Source organism: Sebastes fasciatus, chromosome 3, assembly GCF_043250625.1.
Source record: "Sebastes fasciatus isolate fSebFas1 chromosome 3, fSebFas1.pri, whole genome shotgun sequence".
In the NCBI taxonomy this organism is placed as follows: Eukaryota; Metazoa; Chordata; class Actinopteri; order Perciformes; family Sebastidae; genus Sebastes; species Sebastes fasciatus.
In genome coordinates, this window is record NC_133797.1 from 28019388 (window position 1) to 28042253 (window position 22866).

At 39.2% G+C, this 22866-nt stretch overlaps 1 protein-coding gene across 6 annotated transcripts in view; it reads right to left on the reverse strand.

The window, feature by feature from the left end:
* ctnna2 (catenin (cadherin-associated protein), alpha 2) overlaps positions 1–22866 on the reverse strand; it is a 382091-nt gene that overhangs the window by 93618 nt on the left and 265607 nt on the right. For all 6 annotated transcript variants that reach the window (XM_074629996.1, XM_074629998.1, XM_074629997.1 and 3 more), the window contains one exon: positions 13528–13608. In XM_074629996.1, coding sequence (XP_074486097.1) covers positions 13528–13608 — 81 coding nt within the window. The remainder of the gene's footprint in view (positions 1–13527; positions 13609–22866) is intronic.

The following is a 22866-nucleotide window of genomic DNA, read 5'->3' on the forward strand; positions in this document are numbered from 1 at the left end:
CGATTTTTTTGGATATCTACTGAGTAGAAATATTCCTGTAAATTACAAGCTGTTGTTGTTGTTGTTGTTGTTACTGAGGAGCAATCACTAGTTGAAGCGCATATATTATGCATAGGATAAGTGTGATAAGAGAGTGTTAGGCTTCAGGATACTCATGAATGCCCGACAGTGAAACTGATTCTGACGGTCGGTTTGAGTGGAGAAATGATGCAGACGAGTGATTTCCCAAGTCAGACTCTCTCCTGCACCATCAGCATTCTAATGCCCACACACCACTCCTACAGAAATCCATCTTCAATCTTTCAGATCTCACCTCCCTCCATGCTCCACCCCCACCGTCTCTCCTCTAACACTCCCTCAGCATTTCAACACTTAAAGGAAATAGACCTGGAATTCCAATAGATAGCGAAGGCGCTGCTCATTATAAGTTAGCGGGGCAGCTATTTTTCTCCCAGTCGTGCCGTGCCACAATGGATTCAAGTTCGGAATGCATCAGGTTTTTAGTTTTACATATTAATATTTGAGCCTTTTTTTCTTTTTTTGAAATGTGATGGGTGTTGGTATTGTATCCTGGGTTTCATTTTGTGGCCAAACATTTCATTTTTCCAAAAAAATGCTATTGGCAGCATGAAGGCTGAAGAAATGTTACAAATGAAACATAGCAATGAGCCAAGACTGCTGTGATGATAGATACACCGACGGAGAGGTAGACAGATAGATAGAAAGATACACTGTAGGGCCAAAAGTCTGTGGACATGTTTGAGCTGCTTTTTATGATTTGGGCTAGGCCATTTAAAGGTTCTCTATATGATATCCAGAGCATTAATATAGCAGTAAAACAACTATTTTCTATGTAAAGATAGGAGGAGTAATGTCTACTTGAGCAGAAAATGAAGTCACTCTCCCTCCGTGTGTGTTGTAATCCAAGCTTTTATGTGCTTTGTTTAATTAGCCGGGCTGGCTGCTCGTGCTTTTAGTGCATGTGAGCGTGCCCCACTGGTTAGCTCACAGCTATTGCTCTGCACTGTGCTCATACGGCGGTTACAGCTGATAACGCCATCCCAACCGACCGCGCCATTGTGGAGGCGTGGCACCCACACTGTTATCTCTGCCAGCAGTGTTGCCTTTGTTTTCACTGTTAGCACCGTTAGCTAGGATACGGCGGCTAAGCTGAATGGGAGCAAATCCCAGCAGATTCTTATGGAAATCCTTCCGAGAAGATTGGAGGCTGTTACAGCACCATATTAACGCCCATTGGTTTTGCAATGAGAGGTTCTGACAATCAAATATGGGTGTAATGTTCAGATGTCTGCATAATTTGTTTGAGCGTCTGCACACTTGTGCCATACAGTGAGATCAATAATGTTGCATTGCACCATAAATGTTTAGCGGTATTGCAGAGGTTTCTGAATGATCCTGGTTCAATTATCCAATTGGAGGTAGGCTATCTGCGAGTGAATGAATGAATGAATAAATAAATGAATTAATATGTGGTTGAGTTTCTTAATGGAAAACAGGGTAATTACACCTCCACTTATCCCTCCATCATGCCTCTTATCCTGTAGATCTCTTTACCCTTGCCATCCAAAGAGGGGAAATAGCTAACATTAACAGCAGTGAATCCCACCTGATACTGAAGTGGCTAACAAGAAGCTCTGTGAAATAATTAAGATGATGCATATGCATGACAAAACTTGACAGACGAATATCTGTGTTGCTCACTGATAAGTGGGAGGGCTGTGTGATCTTCAAAGATCAGATTAGCATTCATTTGGCGCATTTGCGTTTTAATGGGGGAAATGTTTGCATTTTGTGGGATAAGACACCTGCTCGGTCACAAAAAACAGATGCATGAGAGAAACTGTTGCAAACATGATCAGTGTATGACTCAAATTAATGAATTCATGTTAAAAGGACTGCAAACATATAGAGAGAATTATCATGTGAACTCACACGCATTAAGTCTCGACTTGTTGATAAATCCGTAGAGTCTTAACACATGTAGAGGGTGGAAACCACAAATTTGAAAGGGATCACGATGCTGCATTTATGAATGTTTACAGTTGCACTTTGGTTTCTGTTATGTTTCACTTGTGATTCAGAACACATAGCGGTGGGTACCTTGGGGTCAGCACAGGAAAGTTTCTTATTAAAATGTCAAGAGCAATCACAGCATAAACGGCTGGAGTCACGGCTGAGGGGAAACAGCCTGAGCAAATCAAAAATTAAGTAATAGCTCTCATATATGATATCTATCAGGGAGCATGGGAAGATGATTAGTGAGAGGAGAGTGGAGAAATGAAAGGGGGGGGGGGGGAGGGACTGACTGATCATCAACAGTCTAAGGACAAACACATTAGATACCTCGTCTCAGAGCTTTCTTTGGATGCGTCCTGAAAAAATAAAACACTAGCCAGGGGAATCCAGTTTTAGAAACAAGGATAGGATGCATAAATGGTGCTTGTACATTGAAGTGTTTATGTTCCCAAAGGAGAACTGGCGCTGGCAGGTGTTTTACATGACGCGCTGACTGTTGATCACCTGCATCTACTGCAGGTTTTTTAAATAACTAGTGCGGTGCCTGTTCGGAGCGAGTGCCCACAGAAGTTCTGCTGCTTGCAGCGTTGTCGAGAACCACGGTATGTATGGCTGCTTGCACCTGCCAAGTGTCAAGTTGATTGGATGACCGGTTCTTGAGATATGTGAAGGCAGTCATACATACAGTACATGCACAGATAGGCAGACGGATACTATTTGCTTTATAGTTAGATGATGCTGCTACAGCACCACCTACTGGCCAAATGGCACAGAATTTGTAATGGTCACTCAGACATCATGTCCCCGCTGCATTTGAGCTAACTTTGAGGGCCAGCTATGACAAAACTGAATGGAACATCAACAATCCCAAAAAGTTATTTTTCCGAATTGGTCCATAGATGTTCTGTACCAAATTTGGTGCCAATTGCACAATTTGAAAGAAGAGTAGCAAAAAAATCTGATTTGGACACAATTCAAAATGGTAGAAAATCAATTTAGATGCAAATGGGCGTGGCTTTTATAGATAGACATTTTTTATTTATTAGCCTTACGGTTCAAAAGTACAGCCCAAAACATAAAGTTCATTGTTATAGCGCCCGCATCTGGTCATATTGCACCACATTCAACACTGCACTCCCTTAGGTCAATCACATGTAAGAAAATGCACAAACCAAATCTGTGTTTGAGGTGGCAGGCAGAGCCCTGGCAGTTTACTTCAGGACAAAAGCCAAGGATTATTGGACTGTTTAACACCAATAGAGGGAGCAGAGCATTCACTGGGTAGTGATTTATCAGCGAGACACCCTTCTAAACCTTCAGGGCTGCTTCATTCTTACTGAGTGACCAAGCCTTTAGGAAAGTGTTTCCCAACCTTTTTTTTTCTGCCATAGCACATATATTGAGTTAAGGTTGCCCCGCTAACCATTAACTACTAAATAATTATAAAATACTAAACAGATTTGGAACTGTTAATATGTGTATAATTTACTGGTGATTGATGAACAAAAAAAAAATGCTGTAATTGATGACAAGCCATTGAATGTAATGTAAGGTTTTGCAGAATCTTCCCATATCAACGCTGTCTATCGATAGGCTTGTGTGAGCAAGCTTAGTTTGTGGTGATGCAGTTTGGATTCAACAAGCTGGGCCCTTTACCACACTAAATCATGTTGTATTATAATGTTATTTGTGAGTATGGCCGAGTTTGTAATTGCGATTTAGTTGTCTAAACATGCATTAACGGATTTTTTGGCCACTTTAGCAGCAGAAATAAACTGTCAAAACAACACTGACATATCATCACCTTATAAAGTTGATATGGTGAACTTTTTAGCAAACAGTTGCTTATTTACACAACAAGCTGATACAGAGCAACAGAGTTGTGTGCTACCTGAATGTAAATCCAATATTCGCTCTACTTATAGCTTTGTTTTTTGTCTCCAACAACTACTGAGGGAAGTAGCATACTCATTGTACGCAGCTCAACAGCTGTCTGCTGCATCTGGAACTGATGCTGACGAGAGCGGTAAGAGGTGATAATGCTCTGCGGGTTTGTTTTTTATGAGTTTTAAGTCACAATAATTAACAAGTTAAAGCTGCAGTAGGTAGAATTGGAGCAAATATGATTTAAAAAAGATATTTTTTATAAAATGGTCTCTATATCCTGACAGTAGTGCATAAAACAGGTAATCTGAAAACAAATCATGTGCCTCTGGTGTCCTCCAGTGCTCCTAATGGCATCTGCAAGATTTCACAGACCGGAGGAGAACAAGCAATCAGAGCCGAGCTGGAACCTGCCGTCTCTGAGCAGCTGTCAATCACTCACAAACTCTGATCAAACGGTCAAACTAGGCAGCGCTGATCAAATATGAATCAATATTCTGTTACTGAAATGCTCGCATAAAATGTTTTCAGAAACATCTTGTAGTGTGCTGTTTAGTTGTAAAATGAGAAAGTTTGTGACCCGACAGCTATGTTGAGATCAGTTGAGGAAACACCAAGCACCCAAACCTTCTAATTTTACAGCTAAACAGTACACTACAAGATGTTTCTGAAAACATTTAAGGTGAGAAATAGTCATTACAGTAACAAAATATTAGTTCTTATTTGATCAGCGCTGCCTAGTTTGACCGTTTGATCGGAGTTCGCAAGTGATTTACAGCTGCCTCCTTTGAATAAACAAGCAATAGGAACAGCTTTCTCTCTGAAATGACCTGTGATTGGTCAAAGTCTCCCATCACGGGCTAGCCATGAGGAGGTGCAGAAGTCTATTTATCGCTCAGAACACTTGAATTAAAATATGCTTAAAGATTATGGAATTTTTGCCCAATGAAGCCAAAAACATTCTGCCTACTGAAGCTTTACGTCACATAAATAATAATTAACAAGTTGATATTTTGATGAAAGTCATTTTAAGTCAAATTTATGTTCTGCCTTTTGTGTTTACTGTTTCTTGACTGTCACTTAAAGTAATGCTGATATCTAAAAATATAACTTTAAATAATATATACACATGTTTATTAGTCTAGCTATCAACACGTAATGGTTCCAAAAATGGCTGTGTAATTTCCAGTGTCTCAGATAACGGGAATTTGCAATGATATAGCTGATGGAGCTTTAATGCATGTACACATTTCTGCAGGAACAGATCTAAAGGATTCACAGATAATCTTAAATTGTTAGTCTAAACAAAGAGTTACAGCTGACGAGTTTCATAGCAGCTGTTCCTCCTTAACATGATAACCCTCAACAATTAAAAACATCTGTACTAATCAACAGACTAATGGCAGCAATGGAAATGATTTCAACATCCCAAAGCAGAAAGAGAAAGAGAGAATGGGGGAAAAAAAATGTGTGAGGCAGTTGTGCTATAGGGAATCCTGGAATCAGCCATCAGTCAAAATACAGCCCAGAGAGATGACTTGACAGATGCGTTCATTACAGGCAGGATGACAGAGGGTAGAACACATGGCTCATTTCCAACAACTTTGTCGGGTTGGTTACCTAGTGAATGCTAATTAAAGGAAGGAAAGGAATTTAAATCTTAAGAATTATGCTGTTTTTGTATTTTTTGTCCTGCTGTCAAGCCCACTTCTCATTTTCTTTCTATAGTAAAAAATGTCTTCTTCATTGTTCCCCTTGCATTGTTGATTGCAGTCGTGGTTTTAAAAGCAAAAAGAATGTCTAAAAATACAAAAATACCCATGATAACAAAATATGCAAAGTGGTTGTAGTGCGTGGTATTTATCAGCTCTCCCTCAGTGTGCAACTCTCAAAAAGAGCCAGAGGCTAAAACATACTCATGTCTAATGGCAGCTATGGATGTGCTGTAACTTATATTTTGCAAATATACACATTATATCAGTTGAGTATAGTGTACATTTTATATCCATTCTCTGTTATTGCAAAATTGAGCAAGCTACTCGATGTTCTGGTCTATTAGAGAGGCCGACTGAGCCTCTTCAAGAGTCCTCACCTTAACAACCACTGCCTGCCATGTTTCTAAGACTCCTAACTTGAAGAGCACTGTAAGAGTAGGTTCGTTCTCTAATGGCATCTATTTCAAAATGCAGCTATTACTGACATTCATGCAAAATGGCAAGTGAGTCATGGTCTATGCAACTATCTGACTTTCAGGATAGTCTTATGAACACAGATGCACAAGCTGCATAACAATATTCATTAAGTAAGCCGGGCCTTAGAACACTAAAGTAGACTTGATGACCAGCCTGACTTGGTTAAGCCAAATCAAGGGGGATGATATGGCCACTAACCTAAATGACTTCCAGTTTGGATTACTAATTTTCAAGCTTGAGTTGGTGGGCTCAATTACGGAGCTACAGAATCACTCGCTAGCTTGCCTTGACATTCTATTCCTGTGATCTGTTAAGATGCCTCATCTGGCATATCAAGTTTCTTATGAGAAAACAAGGTCAAAGCTCAGCTGATTTTAAGTTGAACTTAAATTAATTTAGTAATTTCTTTAAACCAAGTGGAAACAATGACTATTCATTATCACTAGGGCTGTCAATCGATTCACATATTTACATGATGCTGACTTGACTATGACTTGCCCGAAACTGCTTGCGATTATCGTCAAGGGACCCCTTTGAAAATGCCAGTTTTTCCTCGCCAAAATTTAGCGCAAGTCCGGAGCGTTATTTAACCTCCTTCATAACAAGCTAGACAGGTGGTCATATTGGTTGGTACCAATGGATTCCTTCGATTTTTATAGTTTCATATGATGCCAATATCTTCACTCTAGCTTTACAACTGAGCCCACTACAACTTACAAATTGCAATTTACGTTAATGTGTCTAAGAATTTAATGGCGTTAGAACAAATTTGCGTTAAGGCATTATTATCTTGTTAACTTTGACAGCCCTGATTATAACCCCAGTTCTATGGGCACATGCAAAGTGGTAGTGGCGCTTAATGGGCTCAACCACTCTTGAAATACTGAAATTATGCATGTAAATGCTTAACAAACAAGGATAAGAATACTCAATACTACGTGCAGCTCTGAGTCTCTTCACCAGCAGGTGATTCGTTCAGGATAATCAGTATAGGAGTAGTACTTTGTGCTAGCTTGATTTGAGTAAATTCTGTGAATTTAAGGTACATTTTGGCCTTTAATGTCGACACTAGTCAGCAAGACACAGTATCAAATTATGTTATCCCTCCGAGTTTCACCAAAATTAAACAAAACCCAGATTACCCCATTTGTTAAACGTGTAATGCCTTTTTTTCTTTTTCTTTTGTAATTCTAGCTTTCTACAGGGTCGGCACATGACGAAGGAAAGATCATGGTTATGGCATATAAACCATGGTTAGGGTTAAGCAAAGAGGTTAGGAAAGATCATGGTTGCAGTGAATGAAAAGGCAAATGTTAACGTTCAGTGAATGTAGGCGAAGTCCTGCATGAAAGCCGAAGTCGCTACACGTCCATTCACCTCCCTGATCTCTACACCTACACCACATCTACTGTGCTGTATAGCATCAAATACAGACCATATTCCTTTCATCTCCTCACTCTCGTCACATTTTCAATGATACTCAAGCTATGCGTCCATGAATACATGAAAGCATTTGATTCACTATCAGAAAAGGTAGTATTACATTGGAGTACACATTAGTATCACTATCTACATCACACCAACAACAGTATAATGGACTAACACCGGTAAAGCAGAATTATTTAACACTTTAATTTCACTTTAATCTCATTATTCAATGCAATTCAAGAAGCCATACAAATAACGCTGGCTGGCTGCTTTGGTAGTGTGAAAGTTAAATAAATACATGTCTTTACAAGTCCTACAATCTCTTGCCTTGGAAATCAGCAAAAGAAAGGTTACACTCTTCAGTGGAGCAGCGTACTGGAATTGAGCTGAGTGCTCTGTTCTGACGCCACTGGATCCCACTACATTATTGTTGTTGGTTTCAGTTTCTGACACAGTCCTACCTGCTATAACAGGTATTACATCTAGGGATGCATCGATCCGACTTTTTCATTCCCAATACCGATAGCGATACCTGGGCTTTGGGTATCGGCCGATACAGAGTACCGTTCCGATACCAGTGTTAAATTAATAAGCTGTATGCCTCACTGTGAGGAAGAGACTTGGATCCTTCTTTTATGTGTAAGGCAACATGAGGCTTGACTTACACATTGCTTTACTATGTTTGTAAAACAAAATGTAACAAATAAATACATAGATATATATTTTCTGAATTGTTGTTTATTTACAAAATAATATATCCTATACCAGCAACTTGGTAAAAAATCTTCAAAATTAAAAAGGAATTACAATTCAAGTGTAAACCTCGTTAATGCAGCAACAAATTGGTTAAAACTTAAACAGGGATTCAAATTCCAGTATATAATGTTTATAGTATATAAACACTGAACTGAATTGAATAGATCGGCCCCATTGTCACCGATACCTGATCCAGCTATTTGAGTCAGTATTGGCCTGATATCCGATACAGTATGAGTCAACCCTAATTGCATCCTCTTCATCATTTATTTTAAGTGTGCTACAAGGATCACATTTTTTTTATTGATTTTCAAATGTTCTTCCTCTTACACATATTATACACAAATACAAAATAGATTTTTTGGAAAAGATGTCCATTTATTCCCAGCTATTTTGTCAGCCCTCTGATTTGATGCTACATTTTAAATAGTTTTACAGATTACTAAAATTATACATTTTGAATCTGCTATCCTTGAGGTGGATAATGTTATTGATGCTTTTACTTTGTCCTGTTTGTACAACTGCAAACAATTGTTCCTGAGCCAGAAATGCCTCACTACAGCTGCCATATGACTTTTAACCAATTAAAGGAATACGATTTATCGTCTATATTTTGGACTCCCTTCACTAGTTACTGGTTAGTTTTGGAATTGATTCAAAAGAAAAAAAATGTGTGTGTGTTTGGGTGTGTATGTTTACCAGGTTGTACGGCACGTCCAGCCTTAAGACCAGAGGTGACCTACTTTTTCAATCATAATTATCTTTATATATTTTTTTGGCAACACTTCATTTTACAGGTCTGCCAATTTCAGGGGTAATTAGGTGATAATTAGCAAGTAAACTATATAACATATATTTCTTTGGAATTACTGCCAAATTACCCCAATATTTACCCCAATTTATCAAAAAATATTTTATTATAAACATTATTTAATAATTATATTCCGCTGTTTCCCAATAGCTGTTAATTTATTTAATACATTTCCAGGAAAAGAATACAAAGTTAATTGATATGCTTTATTTCCATGTCTGCTGATAAATAGATAATAATTAGCAAATAACTTATTTGAAATTTCTTAGAAAACTCCCTGAATCATTACATTAGCTACCAGGTAACATTTCTGTAGACAATAAGTCACACAATGGTGAGATTTGTGCCTGATCAGAAGTGTCTTCTATTAGTTTTGGTTTTCCACCTCCGATGAAGAGCAGTGCACAGCCGCTTCTCAAGCCTAAGGGCCCTATTTTAACCATTATATGCTATTTTAGCATATAATTATTAAATAATGTTTATAACAAAGTAATTTTTGATCAAGTTTGAGGTAAATATTGGGGTAATTTGGCAGTAATTCCAAAGAAATTTCAAATAGGTTACTTGCTAATTTCCACCTAATTACCATGAAATGTGCATGTGTACCATTTTTTTTTAAATACCTTTCAGTTTTTCACTTTCCAATCTCTTATTGTAATAGTGTTTTGCTTTTATTTTGTGACATTGCTTCAATATATGCCTGCATAATTACATCAAACATATTTTATCATATGTCCTATCTTGAAAAGTCTTTATCTTATGTTTTGTTAATTATCAAATGTTGTTTTGAAAGGCACAATATAAGATACAGTCCATAGTATTTTATTATTATTATTATAATTGAGGAAAGTGGCAGCGAGCACAGCTCCAAATCTTCAACAGTATTGGGTGCACCGTAGTGGCAAGGACAAAAAAGGAAGAAACAAAGCTCTTACAGATAAAGGGTCTTTTTGTATTATTGTTGGCAAATAATAAACAAAAAAGACCCTTTATCTGTGAGGGCCAGTGCTTTGTTTTTCCTATTATTATTATAATTACAATGCATAGCAGGGAAATTATTACTGCCGCCATTATTACTGCCTACATCCTGGACCAGAGGGTCAGCATGAAAGAAGCCCCACTGCTGCCAGCACCAGATGTACAGTAGGAAAGCAGAGAGTCGCCTGCTGCTAAAAGGCTGTTAAGGCATGAGGTGTAATGACTTATGGTGATGAAGTTTTCAGCAAAGACAATCCAGAGCTTCTTGTCACGATGTAATGTTGCCAGGTGATAAAAAATACGGAGTTTAGTTTTGATAGTCTAGATGTTTGTTATGATTTCTTGGCTCGTAAGAACATATGTAAATTTCAGCGTGCTGCCCTGCTGAGGGGCATGGTCAAACCTTCAATGAGTCTGTGGTTTAGACTTCACTTTAGTTTTTCTCTTCCTTTTACATTTGTCTGTGTGTGTGTATGTTATGGTCTACTACTAATACTAATATAAGCCTTTCTCCGGCTCACCTACTTTAATTCTAACCAATACTATTGTCATTACTATTTATTTTTACTTAACGATATGCTTTATTTCATTTTATTTCTTTGTTTATGCTAAATTTACTATTTTATATTTTGTATTTTTTTATTATTTTTATAATTTATTTTCATTCTTTAATATTTGTATGATGCAAAATGCTGCATGGTTATGCCGCCCTGCAGTTTGTCATTGTTGTTGAAATTTACATTTATTAAGAGAACACAATGGGGGTGGGAAAGGCACACTTGACATCTACCGTGTTTGCCCTGGATAACAGACAGCTTAGCATTGTCTTGTATGCAAACACAACAGCATGAAAGAAGAAAAAAACAATGCCGCATTTCTCTGGCAGTGTTGTCACACGCCTTGTTCGCTCTTACCTGCTCCCATTTCACAAACGCTTGTCTGTCATTTGTGCTCGTCTGCTCTAATATTTGATCCCCCCCTTCTCACAATGGAGATGGTGGAGACTGAAATGCTCAAACGCACAATAGTGCTCCTCCCCTCAGGAAGGTCTCGTGTCTCTACACGGCGCCACTGACTTGCTAAACTCATAATTACAGTATCACGGCTCCGTGTAATGGCTGCATGTGCGCCGCGAGTTTGCCCTCCCATCTAAACTCGATGCTCAAACAGACCGCCCATTCTGTCAAGCCGAACCCTGAGTCAATAGAACATCCTGTCAGAGTGAGTACTGCCTGCCAGCCTGTCAGGCGGCCCCACCGAATGCCCAAAGGGAGGGTGAGGTGCAGTATAGCATCCCATCTGGAATGATCCCCTAGTCTTGAGAGGTCAGAGAGGACACGACCGCAGCTGCTCTGTGCAGGTAGCAGAGCGCCTCTCCTGCAAAATAAAAACATCTTGCACTGCATGACAGGAAAGCGTTGTTTGCTAGTGAAACTGCATTCAGGGACCACAACTGTCGTCTTATGAATGCTTTTTCTGGGGCAAGATGCGTCCTCAAATACTGTACTACTAAAAGACAAGTGGTGCAAGTCATGAGAATCTGAGTTTTAATTAACTGGAATTGTACTCGAGAAGCATGCTTGAGTGATTGTATTACATCAACAGACACTTATGTGCGCTTATTAAGTGTCCTCTTTTTTTTTTCAAGAATGGTGTCTTTGGTGTTTTTTTCAGTGGAAAGCCAGATGAAAAATAAATCAATATTACTGTTGAGTTCTAGCGTTGCATATCACAGCATGATTCATCTACTTATTCATCACTATTGGTGGGGGGGGGGTAATCTGGAAGCTAATTTTACTTCCTGATGCAACACTTCTGAGTTTGAGTATTAAATGTGGAGCTAGGGATCCATATCACTGAATTCCTGAAATATATTTGATTGTTCGCTTAGTTCACCATGTCTGGCCACTTGCAAATAAAATGTAAGCTTGGAATAATGCTCAAAGAGCATATGATATAAAAAAAGGCAAAGACATTTCAACAGCGCTCTTATATGTGGTCAAACTGGATCTTAACAGTTCAAACAGCATGAAACATAATAGCGCAGGGTGTCAGTGGATACCTCGCAGCAAGAACGTTCCGGTTTTGAGTCTCGGTACTGCTCCCGTCTGTGTGGAGGTTGTGTGATGTCTCCATGTTTGACTTACCTATGCATGCTCCCACTAAATTTCTTGCAGTGGATGTACTGTATGTGTTTGTCTGTTTGTTAACCCTGTTACTGGTGACTATAGGGTGTCGCAATATACCCGTATTGACGATAATGATATTTAAAAATGTCATGTTAATAATACTCATATGATAATATTGTATAAGTAATCCAGCACATATTAAATCATTTTATATATACAGCTATGGTTACAGACTCTCTCTCAACTTCCCTACACTCGTATATTAATTTGCCAAAAAGAGTCAAAACGCACAATAAACAAAGTTCAAGATGAATTTGACTGATTTTTTCCCCCGAAATCTTCTATAGATATCACGATTATATCGTTATCGTGAATTATTTTGTCCACGATGATCATGTAGTGACAATCTGATATTGTGACAGCCCTAATGGTGACCTGTCCAGGATCACTCGAAGCATCGTCCCCAATGAACCCTTAATAAGAATGGAATGGTTATTTGAGTTCATCAATATAAATATAATGTTATTTATAGATCTTTGGTCGATGTTTATTTTGTTGTTTTATTTCAGAAATTTATATTTTAATTTTGTTTGTCATTTCATATGTCAGTTGTTTATGTTTTATTGACACTTAAATAGGATTCCAATATTGATGCTCTGCACATTTTTTGTTTATTTAATTATGTTTCATTTTTATATAGTGTTAAAGTGTTTACATATTGTAAATTTGTCATATTGTGATAATAAAAGATAAAAAAACAATAACTGTGAGGTCATTAAAGAATATATATTATATATATATATTTTTGTTCTTGTCAAATAAACATATATTGCATTGTCATTGTTGTACAAATAAATATTAAAACACAGTGACATTATCCCACTGTGTGAGATGTTCCTTAATTAAGATGAACTGTAGTTTTTATTTGATCAGATCCAGATACACTGTCCTCCTGCTCTATAAATACATACAGAATCTACTTTCTCCTTTTTGAGATTTTTTTTGCTTTAAACTACAACTAATGTTAGAAAATTATTTAGCCTTGGAAAAATGAATGCATATATTTTTGACCTGGTTTTAAAGATTTAGGCCCTGGGTAGGAAAGAATGGGCTCGAGGCTGAGTGCCACAGAAAGTGTAAGACAGTATTGAGAGATGTAGAAAAACACTGTTGGTTTTGGTCTATTCATAGGATTTGATAACATTAAAAAAAGAGAGAATGAAATATCGTCAGCCCTAACCTTTAAAGTGACTTCTTTTCAGAGAAGGTGTTTGAAAGGGAGATTGAGATGTAGCATGAAATGTGCACTCACCTGTCTGCGCAGGTCCCTGGTCTTTTTGGTCATCTTATCAATGGCTGAGTTCAATGGGTCACCTTTCTCTTTCCTGCCAGTCTGTGAAAGGAAATAAAAATGTTAATGCAGTGAGTTATAGCACATGCCATTACAATTCTTGATGCCCAACATTACACCACATATTTCACAGTTTACAGTTTCCTGTTGTGAAGCGAAGCTGAAAATACATTTTGTCACAGAACATGTCTTGACATTACAAGCGTTCCACGATTAGACCAGAGTCAGTGAAAACATGACTCAAACAGTTTGGTATGTTACCTAGCAACTGGCCTATCTGGCATGTAGCAATTTAGTTGCCGCCAATTCCCCGTGTGTGTGGCACTTCCTGTCACTGCCAACTCCTACTGGTGACTTTAGGAGGGTGTAGACTACCATGTGCTTCACCTGACACCCACAGAGTCGCCAACTGCTTCCTATCACCTGACAGGGGGGAGTTCCACTGGGAGAGCAGCAAGCTATTTCAGATTCCCCTACTGTCCAGTTAACACGCATCCCGACTAACCAGTAAGGAGTCACTAACGTAAATCCTAGGACAGGATCTCGTGCCGTCTTTCAAACAGAAATACTGCCAACTCTCCTCATTGAAACGCCAGGCCAACAAAGACACTCCACTTTCCGCTATGCCACCTGGGCGCCCCATTTACCACTTTCAAGCTCTACCTTTTTTTTTTGCTCAGAAACAATGGAGAAGAGTGGCGTGATTTATACTACTACAGTTATTAGATTCCAACTTTTACTATCTAACTTGGGTTTGCAGCTTGGCCCGAAGGTTAGAAAGATGCTGTCAATGTCTTGGAGTGAACCATTTTTGCTCCAGGACACATATAAATGAGTAAAGTACTCTGATCCCTCTAGAGAAACACATACGTTGCCACAGCGTGATAACTGATGTTCCCTAATTTCAATTACAGTCTATGTTACTGTCAGAACAAGACACAGGTTTATATGACTGCATTGGTTACTAGGACATAATTGTTAAGCGGAAAACAATTATAATTATGTATTTAGTGGGGCTGTCAATCGATTAAAATATCTAATTGCGATTAATTGCATGGTTGTCCATAATTAATCGTGATTATCGGAAATGAATCACACATTTTTTATCTGTTCAAAATGTACCTTAAAGGAAGATTTGTCAAGCATTTAATACTCTTATCAACATGGGAGTGGGCAAATATGCTTGATTAATGCAAATGTATGTACATATTTATTATTTGAAATCAATTAACAACACAAAACAATAACAAATATTGTCCAGAAACCCTCACAGGTACTGCATTTAGTATAACATACTCAAATCATAACATGACAAACTCAAGCCCAACATACAACAACAGCTGTCAGTGTGTCAGTGTGCTGACTTGACTATGACTTGCCCCAAACTGCATGTGATTATCATAAAGTGGGCATGTCTGTACAGGGGAGGCTTGCGAGTACCCAAAAAAAACATTTTCATTCACATATCTTGCGGTCAGAGGTCAAGGGGACCCCTTTGAAAATGGCCATGCCAGTATTTCCTCACCAAAATATAGCATAAGTTTGGAGCGTTATTTAGCCTCCTTCGCAACAAGCTACTATGACGTGATTGGCTTGGATTCCTTAGGTTTTCTAGTTTAATTTTATACCAGTATCTTCACTCTAGATATCACAAGTTGCGTCAATGCGTTAAAGAAATTAGTGGCGTCAAAACGAACTTGCATTAATGCGGTGGTATCACGTTAACTCTGACAGCACTACTATTTAGTAGATGTTTTTTAATTTAAGTAAAGAAAAAGTAAAAGAGTAAAATGAATGGACGACAACGATAGTAGAACTGTAGACTGTAGGCTACTCCATCCAAGAAGTGAAGAATGTGCTACATGTACTGCTATGCTGCTAACCCTCCGTCAGATCCTCTCACTCAGCTGCTGTATGAAGTACCACCACAGTTCAAACAAACAGTCTCGAAACAATCATTCACGTTAATCACTCCGTCCTTTTATTTTAACAACTGACAAATGAAAAGGTGTTGCTCAACTCTCTTTGGAAACCTAAGCTATGTATAAATGTAAAATTATTCCTTTTTATAACGAGGAAGTTGTTTCTGGATGGATTAATATTGTATGCAAATGCTGTGCTTCATTTTAACACGATAACACAAAAAGACAAAAAGCAATCAAATCTGCTAATTCAATATCTACAAGGCTTCTTTTATTAAACCTTTTTTTTTTTGCAGAGAAACAAAAATGTTAGCAGGATGATCAACAGATTGTAAGACACAGTGATCTCCTGTCAAAGCAATAGCAGCATACAAAATTAGTTGTGTCGTTGCCAGGCAACCGTCTGACAGTTCTGCCCAGCATAGCATGGAGGCGAACGACCAAAATGCTCATCAGCCTTTGCAGAAAGAACACATACCTGGTGACATGTATTCCCATTGACTCGTGCCTGCTGAATCCTCAAGTGAGGATTTCTTTGTGGCAAACTGACCACAGAACAACAGGGCTTTAAGTAGAGGGGCTATTTAGTCGTTATCCTGTTTAATGAGACACAAAATGTGGTTGCTTATCTCTGTGTTGCTGCACTATTGTCCTGCCCTTTTGATAATTGAGTGGAACAGAGCGCCTCATATCTACGGCATGTGTCACAAAGAACTAAATGAGACCCCATCAAACGCCCACCTCATAGTTAACTCACCCCAGGGTTAACATTGATTGTCACTCTCAATGCCTTGGTCACTGTCAGGTTGTGAAATTACCGTTTCCACATTAGATCTGAATGAGCCTCCTATCAGACAGAGATAGGAACAGAGAGGGGTGGCTGCTACTGTAAACTCAACATGAGGACACTGACTACCTGAGCTCTTTCTTTGAGGTTCTATTTGGCTCGGGAAGTACGTGAGCTGTAGCAAATAACTTAAGTCTGTTGCGATCACAGACTGTATATAAGAAGTGGACTTAGTCACCGTGACACCACCCATTGGTTTGTGGACTGCCGTTTTGAAGCCTTGAGTTTGGCATTTTGGCCGCCACCATCTTGGTTTTTGGCCATCGCCATCTTGGTCTTTTGCAACCAGAAGTGACACGAGAGGATGGAGCTAAGTACGACCAAACACTGAATAAGACATTTTTAGGTGACCAAAAAGGTTATAATTAAGTTTTATGAACAGAAAACACACTGTGAAAGGGTTAAAATGTTAAGACAAAAACGCAGACAACTCCCAGACCGGACAGCAGCGTTGTAGCATTCCTGCTTTATCATCTATTTGACTCTAACTGGGACCATAATTTACTAAATGAACATCATGCTGTATTGAAGAAGACTTGAACCTAGCGATTGAGTCCATAAACTCATGTCTACAATGTTTATTGAGGTAATAAATCAAGTGAGAAGTATGGACATTATCTCATAGACTTCTATACAATCAGACTTCTTTTTGCAACCAGAGGAGTCGCCCCCTGCTGGCTATTAGAAAGAATGTAAGTTTAAGGCACTTCCACATTGGCTTCACTTCTCAGACACAGAGGTAGCCCAGTGGTTGCGATGCAACTGTCATTAAGCAGGCACCACTATTAGAAGTTAGAAAACAACTAGTCCAAACCCACTTTCTCATATTTTGACTTACAAAAGACTTGACGCCAACTTGAGGACAAACAACTGCAATCTTTTAGCAATTTCTTCATATTAGATTTGTCACACTCAGAGCTCAACATGCGTTCCAATGTGGGTACGTGCTGTGAGGGAATCACATGTGTGCAAGGTCACCGATGTGAAAGTGCTGCTCAATGAAAAGAGCCTGTAGCCATAAAATCAGATATGATTCCCTTTTCGGGCTAATGTATTGCTGGCTTGCCCTTGGCCAAGGCTCATATAGCACAAGTTTTCTTTCATATGGATGTTAAACATTAGGAATGAGTCATTTGTCTCCTAGCTCGTACTACAGTTAGTCACCCCCCTCTTCTAATAGCAATCACACAGTGCAGTCATTTTTTTTTGTGGAGCAATGCACCAAACTGAAAGGAAGAATACTGTCAATCCCATATTCAGCTCAGGAAAACTCACCTGACCCTAACCCGACTACTTTACTATGTATGTGTGGTTTTATCATATTTGCAAGTCGTATTCTGAAACATACACTTTTAAAAAAAATGTTGATTGACGCAGGGGAAATGAGGATATCATTCAATTGCCTTCCATTATGTGCCACACAATCATACAAGCACTCTCACTTTGATGTGCATGCACAGACAATCTCTCATATGCCAATGCAGAGGACAAAATTAGTCACTGTGCTGCCTAAAGAGCCTAATGTGTCATTAAGGCACCAGAGGGACGCATAGGATTAGAGATACTCACCGCCAAAAATAAAAAGGGGGCTTAACGTGAACCTTTCTGAGGACACAAACATATTCATATAATTTTTATGTGTAATCGACAACCTAAATTGAACTGAGAGACAGAGAAAATGGTCAGGCCGTCGATGATGCAAAAGCTCCTCTCATTATTCAAGTCGAGTCAGTTTATTAATATATCACATTTAAAAAACAACGGGAGTTGAGCCAAAGTGCTTTCCAGTGGAGGCAGATGGGATAGGATCTGCCTCAATACAGGTATACATAATTAAAGTAATAAAAGGCAATAATACATAATGTAATACAATAAGACAATAACAGAGATATAAAATATTCATATCATGAATAGACACGCTGCTAAACTAAATCGGTGTACTTGTTTTTTTTTTTTTCATTACCTGGAATCAGAAGTCCCAGCTGTTTTATTTCACAAAACTCTGAACTCTTTAATCTGAGTTAAGGAGATTAAAACAGCACAGCGATGTCAGTCTAAAGGGAAAAATAACCCCATCACCTGTTATTTTGAGTTCTTATCGACAACTGAGCAGTAGTTATTGTGGAGTATATTGTCCTATACCTACTACAGCTCTTTGTGTAATCTTGTATTTTTAAGATCAATGCAGTGCTCTTGACAGTTACAGTAAGTCAAGGAGGCTACCATTACTAAAAATACGCTTCCCTTATACTGTAATTACTCCTCTGCTTTGATATGTCAAAACTCGTCCAACACGCAATGGAAGATGCATTGCTCATGTTGGGTTTTCTGCAAAAAACATAAAACACCCAATTAAAAACACTACGCATGAATCCCCCATCACAAACGTTATATAGAAAGGAAGTCCACAGTGATGAATCATAGGTTAGACAATGAGTCAGGCTCATACTCAGACCCCGGTCAGTCAAAACTGTGGTCTTTGATATGTGCGTGCATGTGCGGGTGTGTGTGAGAAACAAAGTGAGAGGGACAAACTGAGTCACATTGTTGTATTCATGTGTCTGCGGTGTTTATCTGGCAAACTATTTGACTTCCCTCCATTCCCATCCAGGTGTGCCCTGTATGCGCAGGCAATTCCGCTCTCAAATTCACAGCCATTAAAAGCTTGACAACACAGTTGGCTGTTGATTCAATTGTCTCCCATACAGAAACATTGATTGCTTGGTTTTTGACTGCCACATAATGGAATGTGCATGTTCGGTTTTTCCTGGTAAACACAAGTCCCCGTGGTGTTTTGCAGACAATGTTCCCAACTGTCCCCATCCATTATTTTCTACCCCCCGGTGTGCACTCATTCATTCTCAGTTGGGGAGAGGAAGGTGGAGAGGAGGGTGTCTGAAAATAAGCATCTAGTGTGCGGGGTAATGGAGGCAGTGGCAGTGGAGTTATTCTTGCCCACTCAGGAGACGGCTGGTGGACGGTGCATGCCGGTGGAACGGCTGAGGGCCCTGAGCGTGCTTGTTCTCTCAGGCCCTCCCAAAGTAAGCTGTGTAATTCAGTGGTGCACTGCAGCGCAGTGTGCTTCACTGCATTTCTGACCCTGTAATGGTGGAATAAGACATACAGTAGTGTCTGTGCAAGCTGAGTAATGTACAGAGGAACGTGGCACTTAGTTTCAGTTTCAGTTTTTTTAATTTGAAATGTAAAATAAGAGCAAGAGCTCTAAATTGCAATAATGCAAAAGGCAAAAGTGTGCAATAAGAACGCCGTTTTTACATTAAAGGGTGTCATTTTCACGCCATGTAGTCTATACTGACTGTAATGTAATGACGTAGAATAAAAGGGGAGAAAGACCGCTAATGGCGGGCTGGAGGGGAGGTGGATGGGTCCAACAAACATAGGACTGTTCTCATACAGCGTTCGTAGCTATATCTAAGCTAAGAGAAGTGATACACTATAATTTGTGTATATCCCACGAAATCAATTTGTGTGTAATTCACATAATCGTGAACAAGGAAGTATAAAGAGCAACAAACGCTGCGTAGGTAGAAGTTCGGGGTGGATGGGTGGGTCGAAAAACACTGAACTTTGACCCAGTAGACCAGCGTTTGTGTCCTGTGTGAAACCAGAAGTCAACGTTGATTTATTTGTCACGTAACTTCCGAACATAAGTAACGTAAATTTTTTAAACTAAGTAGTTTTGTTGCCTAAATCTAACCAAGTTGTTTCCTACGAAGACGGAAGTTTATTTTGAAAAGACTGCATGCATGTAATGAGCGGAAATTGACATGTGTTGCTGTTCATTCGTAGGAAAATGAACGAAAAAGGGGGAATAACTTTTTTGTAAGATATCATACAAACCATTGTATGAGAATATGTTGCTTTCAACCAGGAGACTGGTGTTCAAGACCAGTGTTTTGTTTTGTAAGTAACATTAGTGACATTTGTCAGGATTTTTCCGTGGTTGAGTTACATTGTTGTTTTATTTTACTTAGGTTAAGTACTTATTTTAAGGCCAACTATGACGTTTTTTTCTAAACCTAATTGAGTGGTTTTGTTGCCCCCTGCTGGTAATGCACCTTAATACACATTTGTAATATTCATGCCTTGACGAGGCAAAACGTGACAATGACATGCTATCCTCTGGTGGACAGGTGGGTATATTACACGCTTTGGTGTGATACCGGGTTGAATAAAGAGGAGTGTTATGTATTTGCAGCTGAATGTTGTTTTACTAGTGCTGGGAAACAACACATTTTACCTTGTGCTTCTTTGATTTCTCAATCCAGACTGCTGTTTATGTTTATTTTTTATGGTATTTGTTAGCATTATGTGAATAAATGTCCAAAGCTTTTACTTCTGGCAACAACGAAAAAAGAACAGACTTAATGAAAATGCAGGCGATCGATATATTTCTGACACATTAAAAAAAAAAAAAGGTGACTGCACTCACTCATTATATGAACACAATTTTGTTTTTTATCACCACGTCTCTGCACCTCCCTTGAATCTAATGCAATAAAAAATGACAATAGCAAGGAAGCGCTGAAACCGAGGGACGGTGAAAGAAGTGAGGAATGAATCTGGTAATTCATAGGCAATAACATGGCAAATCAAAGGAATGGGCAGATGAATCAGAGAGAAGAAAATAGAAGACAGGTGGGGGAGGAAAGACGGGGGGGATGAGGCATTCTGTCTCAAGATCAATGTGTTAAATGACATCAATTCCGGCTCCTTGTCAATTCAATTAGGCAGGAGCGAGAGGTACAATTACTGTCCAATGTGGTTACACTGTCTGCAGCGGGCTTAAAGGGGGAGGCCAGCTGATAACAAGAGGGTGAGAAAGTGCTTGTGTATGTGCGAGCCCAGCGGTGGGGGTTGATAACAGTGGTAACATGTTGGTCGGGTTACCAGCAGATAATGGGTAGCTAGATCCTCATTAAGATAAGTTGTGCTCCCTCAGCTGTAGTGCCATAGATGGGCCAATTTGACTTGTTCTCATTAAGTGGAACTTAAAGAGGTGCAGCGGTGGCTATCAGCTAGTTTGATTACAGGATACTGGAAAAGAAAACACGCTACAACGCCTGCGGCTGGAAAAAAAATGCTTCCAGATGAGTGGTTCAGATTAGAATTGTTTTTTTTTTCTAAATGAGATGACAGAGCAACATAGTACAGAAATAGATGCCATATCATAATCTCATTATAGCCATTATAACCCCCTGGGAAACTAATAGATACACAGTACAGGCACAATGCAGTGCTGAAGCCAATAAGCACAGCAATATAATTTACAAAGCGTGTGTGTATATTTTCCAAGTGTGCACACGCACATTAAACAGGTCAGTTAGCTGAATATTGCTTTGAGGGCATCACATGGTGAAAGATTATATATCATTTTGCTTTTCCATCCATCCAATATCTATACGTGCTTTTCCTGTGCAGCAGGGTTGTGGGGGGATGGAGCCTATCCCAGCTCACATTGGGCGTACAGCCAGCCTGGAGAGGTCGCCAGTTTATCACCGGGCTAACACGTGAAGACAGACAACCATTCACACTCACAGGTAATGCAGAGTCACTAATTCACTTTCTCACTCAATGAGGGAGAAAACACCCATGGGGACAAGATGCAAACTGAACCACTATACATTTTTTTTTTTTTTAATCTACTTTTTTTGTTGGGCTGTACATCTGAAATCCCGTCCCAGAGAAGATTTGAGACTAAGAAGAAAATAAATATCTCGGTCTGGTATAATTTGGACTCCAACCAATCCAACACATTCTCACTCCTAACTCGTCAAATACCGCCGCTTGGTCAGTGCCCCTTCGGCATTGTAGACCGACACATGGGGTACCACTCTTACCTTACTTTATGACGGACCAGGGACGGCGTGTCAATATATGCTCATTACATGCATAGTGTCCTTTCAAAATAAACTTCCGTTTTCACGGGAAGTTAGGTTTAGGCGAAACAAACACTTAGGTAGGGTTAGGAAACGGTCGTGGTTGACGTTAACTTTACTGACGAGCGACTCACGTGACTGCAGATACCGACGAGTCATGTGTCGACTGACCTCACAAAATAAGTCAATGTTACTTTTAGTTTGACACGGAACACGAACAGTGGTTTCCTGGTTAATAGTCTTGTGTCTGTTTGACCGATCCAACACCCCTCCCGTCCGCCCTTAGCTGACTCTCATGCTATTAATACTACTTCACTTGCTCCACCCGTCGAATAACGCCGTGGGGGGGTATATTTGAGTTAGTTGAAAGCCCGGTTTGTCACATACAGTTGCTAAAGGGTGTCTCCGTGCGTCGGTTTCCCATGCCGAGGGGCGCTGCCCAATCGGCAGTATTTGAAGAGGTGACAGGTTTGACAGGTTGGAGTAAACGGACAAAATCACAAAAAAATTAAATTATTCTACCTAGCTTTATGACTTGTAAAATACATTTACGGTCAATGTTAAATAAGTGTATATCATGTAAAAAGAAGATAATAATTAAAAAATAGAAAACTATCTGCACTTGTTTTTG